The 13298-nt window shown below is 46.0% G+C and overlaps 1 protein-coding gene across 8 annotated transcripts in view; it reads right to left on the bottom strand.

The window, feature by feature from the left end:
- UBAP2L (ubiquitin associated protein 2 like) overlaps positions 1-13298 on the bottom strand; it is a 30408-nt gene that overhangs the window by 7141 nt on the left and 9969 nt on the right. For 4 of the 8 annotated variants that reach the window (XM_015650060.2, XM_033519739.1, XM_015650063.3 and 1 more), the window contains 12 exons: positions 13045-13157; positions 11422-11496; positions 8036-8088; positions 6476-6561; positions 5877-6048; positions 4814-5015; positions 3363-3640; positions 2918-3090; positions 2038-2227; positions 1409-1463; positions 718-892; positions 448-520 (listed from right to left, as the gene is read on the bottom strand). In XM_015650060.2, coding sequence (XP_015505546.1) covers positions 448-520; positions 718-892; positions 1409-1463; positions 2038-2227; positions 2918-3090; positions 3363-3640; positions 4814-5015; positions 5877-6048; positions 6476-6561; positions 8036-8088; positions 11422-11496; positions 13045-13157 — 1645 coding nt within the window. The remainder of the gene's footprint in view (positions 1-447; positions 521-717; positions 893-1408; positions 1464-2037; positions 2228-2917; positions 3091-3362; positions 3641-4813; positions 5016-5876; positions 6049-6475; positions 6562-8035; positions 8089-11421; positions 11497-13044; positions 13158-13298) is intronic. The other 4 variants (XM_015650062.3, XM_015650065.3, XM_015650066.3 and 1 more) reach the window with 2 other exon arrangements.

Raw genomic sequence — 13298 nt, 5'->3', positions numbered from 1 at the left:
CCAACGCAGCTGTCTGACAAGCAGAGCAAGAACTGACACCACATTTGCAGCAGGATGATTTATTCTGATGCAGAAGCAGATACCCAGGAACTGTACTGCAAGAGCTGCAGCAGTACAAATAGTTGGTTCCACTGCATCAGCTACCAGTTTGCTCTGACATGTGGCTGTAATTCTGCAGCACCTTCAAGGGCTATCTATTACAGGCTCAAAAGAGGGCACTGCTCAGTCAGAAACAGGCAGGGTGTCAACAGCCTGGAACCACAGGTGCATGGTGTTCTGACATAACTCCCTGTCGTCTTTCTCCACACAGCATCTGAACTCCAGCAGGACAGCCAGCAGCCTGGCTGCTCCTGTCACTCCTCGCAGCCCCAAGGTCAGGCATCCCAGCAGAGCCTGCCAAGCTGAGCAGAAATGGGGTACACAGTGCAAGAGCATACCCAGACTCACCAGAAGAGTTGAAGTTGATGTTCGCCCAGAGGATGTGGATGAGGACAGACTGTTCTGCTGGGTGGGTAATGCACTGACAGAAGAGAAATAAAACGTTGTCAGATCAAGGTGAGAGAGTCAACACTGGTAGCACCATCCCATTTCCCATCTGCTCAAAGGGGATGAGTCATCTTAGTCTTCCTCATTACATGAAATAGACTCTGATGGCTGCTATAGATTCCTGCTTCTAGTTCTGCTTCCTCAGAAATCCACCCCCCTCCCTTTTCTCACCTGCTGAGCTGGGCAGTGGTTGTACTGGGAAGCTCCTCGCTGTGGCTCAGGCTGCTCAGAGCTGTTGAGTGTTGGCTGGCTGTTGTCAGCAAGGACGATGCAGAAACCCCATCGTTGAGAGGTGCAATACTGGGAGCAGAGGGGGAGTCAGATTTCACTGCAGGGCCTGTAGCACCTAAGAACAAAAGCTTTGGGTTAAGGGCAGCTACTGGCAACTTCCAGAGGGTAACACAAGGGCAAGGATCAGCATGTGCTCATCTACAGGAGCTGGGAGATCTGGGGCTTCCCTCAGAGCTGCTGAACAGTTATACACTTATATATAGTGCACAACTTATATATGTAAGTGAGACTTATATATAATATAGATACATGTACATACATATATAAGTGAGACTTATATATAGTCTCACTTTACCCCAACATTACCACTGGCTCTGTAAAGAGCTTCAAGACCTACAGATGAAGTACCTTCCACACATGAAGTAAATTATTGTCATAGGTGACCCTTCAAGGATCTCAAAGATCCATCAGCAGAAAGCTGAATGTTTTGAGGCAAGCAAATAATCTGAATGGCAGCAATTAGTCCAGCAGGGAAAGGACTTGCTATCAGCACAGATAAAGCTTCTCATTCAAAGGAGAGAACACGAGCACAAGAGATGCAGGACACCTGCTGTACTGGCAAGACTCTTACCTTCAACAGCTTGTGTAGTTTGTAATGGCGTGGGTTGTACAGAACTGAAACCATTCTGAGGAAGAAGAGAAAAAAGGAGAACTGGGCATTATAGCTGTGCATTTCCAGAGGCAGAGCTAGTGTCACCTCTCTCACACACTCCCTTCCACAGTTATGAAAAGGTCCTGCTAACATGTGACACCAGACTGTGTTTGGGTCAGTCCCAAGGTCTAGCCCCATGCCAGCATGGCCCCCAACTGTGTATCAGAGAAACAAGTGCAAGAAGTTTCTCTGCTGCTGGTGGTTAGACTGCCTCAACATTCTCAATCCAAGTTCATTAACCAAACCTGATGTGACTGAACTGGTGTGCAGCATACAAGAACAAAATCATTAATACAAAACAAAATTTTTGTCTGCATGCCCCTCTCTAGCAGGGTAACTGTACATGACACAACACATAACACTGCTGTTAACCTCAGTGGCCCAGGCACAAAACACAGCAGCCAGAAGAGAGCTCTCATTAGAGCCCACAAGCCACACAGTGAGGCTGGAGGATCACAGAACCATTTGATAAGCCATTCAGCTTCCCCTGAGACACTTCCCACATGAGGCTCACTCAGCACAACGGGTGAGCAAAGCTGTTCTCTTACCTTAGCCTGGGTCAGATCTTTCTGGGGCGAGGAGGAGATAGAATTTGGGTATCGCCTCGTCTGGGTGGATCTCTGTTCATACAGTGGTCCCTGAGCACTGTTCTGGGAGGTAAATGTTGCTGTCTGTATTGTGCCACTCTGGTAACCAGACTCCTGGCTTTGATTGGACGATATTGTGGATGAAGATTCGCTACAAAAGGAAATAAAAAAACGTTCCTCCATTTTCCTCCAAAACAGCCCTGCTGTAAGCTGCTGACCCAGACTGGGCTCCTCACTTCAAATATTCAAGATAAAAGCACCAAGAATCAGTATAAAGGCACCACATGAAGCAGCTGAACAATGAAACATGCCCAGAGAGTAAGGCTAGCCCAGCCATAGACATCCAGCTGCAGTCTTGCCTCACACACTGCTGTGCCTTAGGCAACATTTCATGAGCTGCCACCACTCAGGCCCCAGTACCCAAGGGACTGGCCAGTTACTAAGGGTCAGCCCAACAGAAAACAAATGCACCATCACTGTAGATACACACTAGGACACCCCAGTGTGTCCCAGATTGACAGGCAAAAAAAAAGGAGAAAGCACTCAGAATCTCTTCACCAGAAACACGGAGCAGCTGTGCTGGGGATTCCCCTCCTGTGTTTTCAACAACACAGTTTAAGGGCAGCAGGAAAACTACTTTCTGTGCAAGTAAACCACAGGCCAAAGAGCCACAGATCTGCCCAAAGAGTCTGCTGGCAACTTGTGCTTTGCTGTTGCATACGCTGTCCCCCCTTTGTGACCAAAGCAGTCAGAAAGGGTCTACTAGTATGCATGACAACTCAAGTCCACAGGACCAATGAACTTCCAAAGCTGCTTGGATTGATAGATTCCTGGTCCTCACCTGGCCGAGCTGGTGTAGAGGCTGCTCTGAGACTGGCTAACAGCAGCACTGGTTGTGGGCGTTGATTCATACTCAGCAAGAACAGGCTCTGAACCAAACTGCAACGCTCCAAACTGCAGGTTTAGCCCTGAGATATCTGACGAGCCAGGCATTTCCACTGCAAGTGCAGGAATCTGCAAGGGAGGAACAACAGAACAGGTCAACCATTCCTGGTGATTAGCCCAGAGAATGACTTTAATACCCGTGTTTCCCAGCACACAATGGCAGTTACAGGCTTGCAGCCCCTGAATTACACTGTTCAGCCCAGGCAGGCAGACAATTCCATCATCACTACAAACACTCAGCAGTAGGAAGGCCAATCCCAAACCTTCCCTCAGCAGCCCAAATGGCTGTTTCTGCAGCTCTAGCACTACTCAATGCCTCCTTCCCCACCACTGGGCTGCACCTTTGATGTTAACGATGCCTTTTTCTTTTGCTGCTTGAGCTTCTGCTGTGCTGGCTGGGGACTGGAGGACTGGTTGTCTGAGGACCCTGGGGACATCTGAGGAACTGGATTGGTTTTGCTGGGCAGTGGTGAGGAGGGGGGTGCTGGCGTGGTTGTGGAGGCAGTCACCACAGGCTGTTTCTCCTGCATGAACACTTCTATCATGGTTGAAGTTGATGTGAAGCCCTGACGTTTGGTGAAGGGACTATGCACGGAAGAGTCTGTTGGGTTCTTGAGATCTATGGGACAAGATAGAGGTGAGTTAACAGGGTTTGTTTCCATAAAAATAAATCAAATACTGACACTTATCAAGAAAAATAAATCCTTTTCCTCTATGTTTCATCCTGAAGCCTGTTAGAGAGAAAAGAACTTAAGCATCTATGCTCCCAGCTTCAGACTCCCACAACCATCAATGCCAAGCGTCTCTAAGTCCTTCTTCCCTCAGTTGCTTCCACCATCCCTATAGGACAAAGCCAGCTTGCATGGCAAAAGTTCTTAATTCTCCAAGAAAAGCTGGACTCCAGAGTCCCTCGTGTGGTGACACTGCATGTCAGAGTCATGCAGGCCAGTTCTTCCCCTCTCTGTTAATATTCCTGCATTCCCTTGCTGCCTCCTTCCCCTGCAGGGACTAGGTATCTCCACCATCATTGCTTGGGGCTGCCTACCCTCAGGTCTTTGCACCACCTTCCTCCTCTAAGTCTTTCCACAGTTTATTCAAAATCGACTCCTATTCTCTGTGACTCTCCTCTAAGGCTTCTTGTCTGAGAAGATCAGAAGCTGCCAACACTCACTGTCACTAGACAGGGCTCAATTTTTCTTCAGTTTAGATCTGAACCAGAGCCATTTCCCTATAACAAGCACAAGCTGAAAGAAATTTACACTAGCACTCAACCACAGCAAAACTCAGCTTCTCATCTGAAAAGAGCATCTCAATCCCTGTTTATTCCCTCATGCCCAGAGATAGAGTTACTTCTTGGCACCTCCCAAGAGCAAATCCCCTTAAAATTCCCTTAAAAGATAATAAGAGTTCATCAGGGAGAGGAGGCTGACAAGAGTTCATATTTGGGAGCTATTCTCCAGAGGTGCCCTTTCAGATCTTTTTCTGGCTTTACATTGGGAAGTAGTTCTGCACACTCTGAGAGGCTCAGGAATGCCAGATCCCTGGCCTTGAAACTGTCTGGAATGACAGATTCAACTGTTCCAAGTATAAAAGGAACAGGGAGAGACACACACACACTATTACATTTCAGTTTCACCCACAGCTCTCTTAATTTTTCCAGCTCAGCTAAATTGGTTGTGAATTTGAGAACAGATCCTCTGCTGAATCCCTCCCACTGCTGCTCACAGTGTGTCTCTGCAGTTCTGGGGAAACGTGTTCCCTCCCCCTGGGGAGCCGCGCTGCTTTTCCTTACCATACTGCACCAGAGACGAGGTCTGTGTGGTGGATCCCATGTCCCAGGAAGCAGCAGTGGTGCTCCCAGCAGGCTGGGTGTGCTGAGCTGCCAGCTGAGCCAGTGCCTGGGCTGTCTTGAACTGCTCCAGGAACTGCGACCCTGTAGTACTGCTGCCTTTGGCCTCCCCGACATCTCCAAACCCTTTCCCCAGCATGCTCACCTGCAATTTCAGCAAGGAGGTAAAGTCAACATCTCCCATGGCTTGGAATTGGGCTCAGAGGACAGGTACATCTCTGAACATAAGCTCAAACACACTGCTGCTTCTCAGTGTGTGCCTCAGCTCAACACTCTTGAGCTCCAAACACACACAAACTGCTGGCAGGAAGGGCCTTTCTTTCCCAGCCTCCATTGTGTGTGAACACAGGTGAACATTGTGTGTGAACTCATCTCTTGCCCAACCCATGCCATGGTACAGTGTCACAGGGGGTTACAAAGGAAATTAACAGACAGGATCTTAAAAAATGTACTAAATTATTCTCGTGCACTGAGTTGCACTGAAAGAGAAACACCAGGAGATCTTGGCTTTATAGTTAATGTGGTTTTGAAAATCTTTCCTCAACTATCTCACTATTAAGTAAACAATTTTTCTTTCTTTCTGCTGAAGTTACACAAAGCAGCATCTACCCAGGTCTATGCATATCCCTGACTCTGACTCAGTGTCTCCTTCCTTCTCCTGTGAATGGATGTCAGCATTCCATCCCACACCAGTTCCCAACCAGTTCTGTTTCTCAGACTGTTGGAATTGCAAGCCCTGGACCAAAAGAGCTTTTCCTTTAAGCAGGAATGAAGCATGTGTTGCAAATCTGACAAGGGCAGTAGGGGAGGAATTATCGTAATTATTTCAAACTGAGCTATGAACTTCAGGCCACTGCTTTTAAAGCTGACTAGCAAATTATTTGGCTATACCAACCCCAAGCAGCAAGCATCAGGACTGTACTTCCTATTATTACCCAAAGAGACAGAAAAATGGGATAAGCAACCTCAGCCAAACACCCATTGGCAGAGACCAGCATTCCCTTACCATGCTGTGGTGAGAGAAGGAGTTTCCAGAGGCAGGCTGGGATAGAGCACTCTGCTTAGAATTGCTGAACACCAGTGGCTGGGCCAGGGAAGGAGTCTGGGATGACTCCAGGTTTGTTGACTCACTCTCCATAGAAGAGGGTGTCTTTCCTAGCAGGACTGCGAGATCAATTCTGGGTAGACAAAGACAGACTGAGGTTACCAGAAGCTCCCACTACCATTAGAACAGTATTCCCCCTCCAGCCTCACAGCTTTTACTTTACCAATTGAAGGAATCTGCAGAATGTTAACTCACAACTGCCAGTAGCAACCTCAAAAAGACAAACTGACCAAGCAAGACCCTGCATGGCCTTTGATTTTAACTCATGCTTCACATTAATTTAACACAGCAAAATGCCCCCAAACTTGAAGAACCAGCAACAAATCCTATGAAAGCCTAGAAAATTCTAATCTAGGATTAGGACCAAAAAACTCCTAAGTCAACTCTTCCATTTAAATGCACCTCATCTCATCCAGAGCTGCTGCATTTTAGGTAGCTAGTTAGGTTTAGTTGAAGATGGCAAATTGCTCCAGGTAAAGATCATCACCATGGGCTCTCACCTTTGTCCAGCTGTGATTGTCACATTCTCAGCAGGCAGAGGCACTGAAGACACATTGGAGGCTGTGAAGATCTTTGTCTCTGACAGCTGAAAGATTAAAAAGGAAAAAATAATCCAAAAGTGAAAACAGCATCTCATAACAGTCCCTGTGATGCAAAGCACATGAATGTTTGAGACAAAGAGTCACAGAAAAACTTGAGAAATTCAAGTGCTTAGACTGAAATTTCTCTAGCATTTGGCTCCCATCAGAATCAGCTTCTATTTTATTTGTTTCTTCTCAGGCAAGCACACAAATCACATGCCAGTGGAAAAAGAAAACCTCTCAAATCCTTCTACAAATTTCCCATAGTCCACAAATCCTCTAGGGCTGCTCTAGGACCTTGGGCTGTTTCTGTGAGCCAATGGCATGCAGCACAGACCGGCAAAAGCCTCTGCACAGGTAGGTGCAAGCACTGGTAGCAAAACCAAAGAGAAACTCTGTATCCATAGCTAAACTTCCAATGATCTGAGTTCATCACTTGGATAATCTGACCAACAGATCTACCTCAACTACGGAAGGGAAAATAACATTGCTCAACAACTGGTGGAGGGTTAGTGATGACCTGTGATATAGCCTGAAACATATCTGAACACCAACAGCTTCTATTCCAGACTGAGGAGCTACTACAAACTGAACTGCCAGAGTTTAAAAAGTAAATCCAGAACTCCTGGCAGCATCTCATACACACTGAAGGTAAGAAAGGCTCTCAGAAGCTCCCTTCTAACAGACACCTGACTGAACAAAGAAAAGCTGTGCATATCTCCAAACACACCAGTAATGTTTCCCTCAGCTGGTGCCTTAAAACAAATAATACTTCGTGTGCTTGCCCATTCTGTTGGCTAAGCCAAAATGAGCATGCAAAAGCAACAATCATACTAAAATACTGAACCTTGCTCCCATCTGCAAGAACAGAAGTCCTTCCCTGATTTGGAGAGGGACTGAAGCCCATTTCAGAAGAAACTTATAGACAGGTATTAACAGAAGTTGCTAACAATGTCCATTCTCTCCTGAAGGAGACGTCAGGTAGAGAACAAAAGATAGTGAGACAAACCAAAGAGTACATCAGAAGCTAAAGTCAAGAGCTTCTTTTCCATCCAAATCACAAGGACGAGCAGAGGCACATTATGTGCATGAAACCATGAAACTGCTGCTGGTGTGATCAAAAGCAAACCTTCCTCAACTGTCACTCCACCAGAGGAGTGAAGAGAGAGTCTTCTGTGGAGTCAGGCCAGTTTTTGGAAGAATTCCATCTTGCAGTTACAGGAAATGAGAGGACCAGCCTCAATGATCCAGGAGATCTCTTCCTGTCTTGGGGCCCTATGACAAGCTCTATAATACACACCCTATAGAAGATGCAACAATTACTTATTCATTATAGGTCCTGGAGCTGGGAGCCTGCCTGGGGTTCTGTCCACAGTTCAGGGAGGATAGGCTTTGAGCTCCCCTGGCAGCTCTGTGTGTACAGACAGGACAGCAGCCAGCTGGCAGATGCACAGAGAAGATGGTTCAGAAAATACCTACATCTTCATTCCAGTCCTCCGTGCCCCATTCTTCCGTCGCTGCCCTCCATGCACCTACATAAGGACAACAAAAGGTACAGAAGTTATGCATGCATCAAAGCTCCATCTCCAACAGCTGGGGGAGCACTGGGGAGCTTTGCAGGCAGCCACGAGGATTTCTATTTGCCAATCAGACAAATTAAAGCAGTCAACCTCAACCCAAGCTTTACAGTCAAGGTACTGTGATGGGATTGTCTCTGCCTTGCTGATACAGGCTGGGATGAAAAAGAGGCACTGCCAGGCTGGCAGATAGGGCAATGCACACCCTCCCAACACCCAAAATGGGAGCTGAGCTCTGCAAGGAAGCCCCAGCATCATCCCCAGCCTCCTTGTGCCATTTCCCTGGCTTCCTGTTGTACTACAGGCGCTGTAGGTTTGTGCACCCACAAGCAGTCAGTGTTACTCCAGCAGCTCAGACAGAGCACCTCCCTCATAGGCTTCTGCCAGTTCTGGTACAGGATCTCACCATCCAAGTAAACCTCAAGTTTCTATAAAACTTAAGGATAACTGAGCCATTCCCACGATTCATCTTCCACCCCAGAAAAGAAAAAAATTATTGAAACCCCAGTGCTCCAGAACCTCCTGTGCTCAGGCAAATGGGATTCAGAAAAGAAAATTTATGGGACCAAGCAATTCCTGCATTTTCTGTGACCAGTTTCAGAGATAGTTTCAAAGCATGCAGCTTGAAGTATCAGGGAGAAAAGCAGGAAACCTCAGCTGCAATCCAACACAGCACAATTTAAGCGAGCAAAAACTTAGCAGAAAGTAAGAGTTTTGCCTAGCTGCATTTTCAACTTGTTCCAATCCTCACTTCCATTACAGTTTAACCTCTCTGAATATTATGTGCCAGTTTCAGACTCCATTTAACAACTAAAACTTGGTTTGGGAAGAGAGCGAAGCTTTCACATTCCCAAAAGCCTCAGAGTATAAAGCCAGTCCCATTTTGTGCAGCTTGTTTTCAGTCTATACAAACCAGATCAAGAAAATCTGAGAGCACCAACAGGGTTAATCCTGAAGGCACTCACTGGATGGAACAAGTTGGCATCAGCCCTTTGCAGCATAAAACAAAGCACGTGGGGAAGGAGAACATTCTGAGCTCTTCTGCAGGACACAGATCTTCCCATATACACTTCATTTGTGTATTTAAACAACCACTTGTCTAGACTTGGGGGACTTAGTGTATGAAATAAGTATCAGTGAATTATTATTTTTCATTGCTTTTTTGTCTTGCTTGATGAGTTGAGCTAATTCAAGAAGCCTCCAAGGATTTACTTTATTCAAGTATGAAATAGATATTAATACAGCAACACTTGCCAGAGTGCTAGGAGTCTTAAGGCACACTACCCCTTCCTCTACAGCCAGAACCATCACCATATTCAATGCAAAACATATCCAAAGCTTAGAAACCTAAATTCCCTTAAAAATCCTCAGATTTTTGGTGCCCTCACAGCAGTAGCAGGAAGGCTGATTTCCAAATTTCCATGGATCAGAAAGATCATTTTAGCCCAAGCCTTACACAAGAAGTGAAATGGGAGCTGGATGTACCTGCAGCTGGCCCAGAGAGCAGGAAGACAGGAGAGTTGCCCCCAAAGAGTTTGTGCATGCAGGAACATAGCATGGGGCTCTTAAGTCTTGTTTGTTTGGGGAAAATAAGAATAAAAGAAAAGCAGCACTAAAAGCAGAAGGAAACCCTGCAGATGAAGAACAGCCATTTACAGGGCTTTCCCAGAAAGTCTACTCCACAAATACTGGACACTGATTCAGCACAGCTCAAGCTCCCCACACACAAAGGGGCAGATGGAGAATCAAAGACCTGTGATGTATCATCAGGTATTCACCAGGAACACTCCAGAAAGCTCCCAACTAGCACATCATGGGAAGTTTTTTTAAAGAAACCAACTGTAGCACTCTCCATCAAGTTCTTCTGAAGGGGAGAGGTGCAACAGAGGCAATACCCTGAGCCTTCTAACCATTTAGAAGGGTGGCCTTCTGAACAGCAAGCCTTCCTCTCTGCTTTCAGAAAGGCCTTCAAAAAGCTGCTGGTCTTTAAACTCCACAAACCAAGAAAACAAGGAAAAAAAAAAATAAAATGAAGCCAACAACATGGCAAATACAAATGTGGTGAAGGAAAAAAAAAATCCCATTGTGTCTCCAAGTTTTTCAAATCCCTCCCCAAATACACTCTCTCCTCATTTTAAACTGGGAGATAAACACCCAGCTTGCTCTTCCTACAGCCCAGCAGGAAGTCAGCTGCCTCTCAAAGACTGGATCCAATCTTGTCACCCTGCACTAGAAAGGCAACAGACCCAAAGGCTCCCACTGCACCTTGAAGGAATGTTAATCCAAACAAAGCCAAAGGGCAGCAAAATCACAATGGCAGTGCTGGAGCAGATGGCCTTGTGCTGCCTGTGGAAGTTAAGGATTAACCCTAAGGTGAGAATGAAGAAATGCTCCAACACAGCAGAAGCACTCCAAGTATGTCTGCCTGCTTCTGGGCCCTTGCATGAGAGACTCCTCGGCCTCAACACTTCTCCTCCTGCCCTGACTCTCAAGAGTCAAGCAGCAAAGTCTTCTGGAAGGTCCCTTAGCCTCAACTTCAAAACCACAGGTTAGATAGATGAGACAGTCAAACAGGATGTTGGCCTTACTACAGACACCAATAGAATTCTGTAGAGGTAAGGCAAACTGCATCATCTCACGTGTGTCTCTTGGCCTCACAGAGATAATGGTATAAGAGCAGGAAATAAAGCGGCCAGGCACAGAGCAGCTTTGCCATCAAGCATCACTGTCATCTCAAAATCCACCATCATCTTCAACTGCAGGGTGGTGAAAAGCAGCCAGGCAGCCTGAGCATGCCAGAGCAGCCATTGGGCACTGCTCACCCAGAAGCAGCCATAAGTAGAGGCAAAGCACAGAGAGAGCTCAGCCAGACCAACTGCCCTTGCAGCAGCGTTGTGACCCTAAGCAGGAACAGCAGGGAGGCCAGTGGAATGGCACAGGGACAACAGCAAGTCACAGCTTTCAGGATATGAGACAAAGGGAATCTGACTGAGCTGCCTCACACTTCCTGCCCTGGGGTGGGATACTCTGTCACCAGCGCTGTGAACACAGAGCTGCTCTGGGCATCCAGAGGCAATGGCTAAAGTTAAAATCTGCATAATCCACAGGAATTGGTGTTAGCCTCTCCCAATTTACATTCAAGGTGTCAGTGTTAGTAAAAGCACAGTCAGAACAAATGTCAAATACTAATTAAAATTAAATTAAGAGAGTAGAATGACATATCCACAGATATTTCAGATTTTTTTAAAAAAAGCTATAAAGTAAAGGTATCCGGGGCAGTTAGTGCACCTGGATGTATCGTACCAGGAGCAGTGTCAAATTTTCGGGGATAATTTGACCCCTCACCCCCAATGAAATCAAGTCCTGAAACAAAAAAAAAGAAAAGAAAGACAACCGGTGAAATTTTGACTTAAAGAAGTGTAGGTGAGTTTCATTGCCCCCATATACACCAGTCACATTGTACCTGTGGATATTATTAATTAAAAGAGATGCCTGTGGCTACTAAATTGGAAACAAAACAACCACACACAACACAGGTGACCAAGGTGACAATAAACTTTACAGCTGTGTTGTAGTACTAGAGCAAATCTGAGTGGTTCGTCAGAAAAATCTTCAGCTCCCCTTAACCCCACTCTAACCCACTTCATTCCACAAAACACCAATACAGGAAAAAGAAAACCATTCACACAGAAGCCTGTTGCCACTAGACAGACAAACTTCTAGCACACAGAGCTTGTCCACTGCCATCCATTTTCTGAGGAGACAAGGACACCCACCGTCCCAAACACAATTTCACACCATTCCCTCTGGTATTTAAAACCCCTTCTCAGCTGACAAGAAGATGATCACTCTGTCTGCTGGTGTTTTACAGAAACACCCTCCTTCCACAACAGCCATCTTCTGAAGGAAAAAACTGAATAAAACCCAAACAAAACCCATGGAAACACAAACAAACCACTCCCACCCCTCTCCCCAACACAACAGTATGCAGTAAAAGGTATTCAGTTAATGGGACTTGAATTCTCTCTTTCCAAACCTATCAGTTTTTCAGCAATACCAAGAAGCACAGAAGTGACCTAAAGCACTGTTAACACAGGTGTGGATGGTTCTTATACCCAAGACATACTATTTACTTAAATACTCAGTAATTGTAGAAAAACAGTTTGACTTTGCAGTGGTGCAAGACTGCTCCATAAAAAAGACAACAAAACCACCAATGAGCCCTGCCCCCCCACCACCACCAAAGGCTACTTACAGTCAAGGACTGTGCCTGTCCCATTCTCACACTGCAAAATCTGAGTTCACCTGTGTCTCAATATTGTGCACATGTGAAACAAAACCCAGAGCACCAGTTTTCCAGTGCAGGAGAATGTGCAGAGGCAGCTGGGTGTTCAGAATCACCCAGCAAGCACCTTTGCTTCAAACAGCCAAGGAAACAAAATTGCTTTCAGCTCCTTTCTGCAAGGAAGTCCTATCCCACCATGGTTTGAGCCAGATGACCATGAAAGAAAGAAGGCTCCCAGTATCAAAATGAAGCACAATACAACTGACTCAGAGTAATTCTCTGGAGGATAAACCAAACACTAGGAGATCCTGGATCTGCTTATCACACTACAATTTATAAAAAACACCCTTCCAAGCAGTAGCATGGTTTCTACAGTAAAACAAATAGAGGTGAGTGTTCCTGTGCCTCTGTCAGGCAATAGCACCCACAAGCTCACCCCAGAGCCATCATCCAGCTCGCAGTTTCTAATGTGCAAAGTATGAGGGTCACTGAAATCTATCTCTGAGCCAACATCCCTTGTTCCTCCATCCCTGAGCCTAACACCTGCCTAGAATGTTCTCATTGCAACTGGATGGATGAAAATGCTCTCAATACAAACCAGCACACATGCATGTTAAGGCACTTACTTGTGCCATCATCTGGCTCAAAGCTCCCAGTGTTGTTCCATGTGTTGTTGTTGCTATTCCCGTAGTTCTCATCCGTGCTGGCTGGCTCAGCATAGTCAGCTGGGTTGAAAGTTCTGTAAAAAATATGAGGATGGAAATGTTTACTCTGCCAAAGCATTTTGAAAGCAATTGATTTTATTCAGACCATAACACATCACAAGGCAGTTCTCTCAGCAGAGAGATGCTTCAGCTACACCAGCCATCCCAAATTTAAG

The sequence above is a fragment of the Parus major genome, chromosome 25LG1 (assembly GCF_001522545.3).
Source record: "Parus major isolate Abel chromosome 25LG1, Parus_major1.1, whole genome shotgun sequence".
NCBI classification, from domain to species: Eukaryota; Metazoa; Chordata; class Aves; order Passeriformes; family Paridae; genus Parus; species Parus major.
Note: the sequence above shows the minus strand (reverse complement) of the source record. Positions and strands in the feature narration are given on the sequence as shown.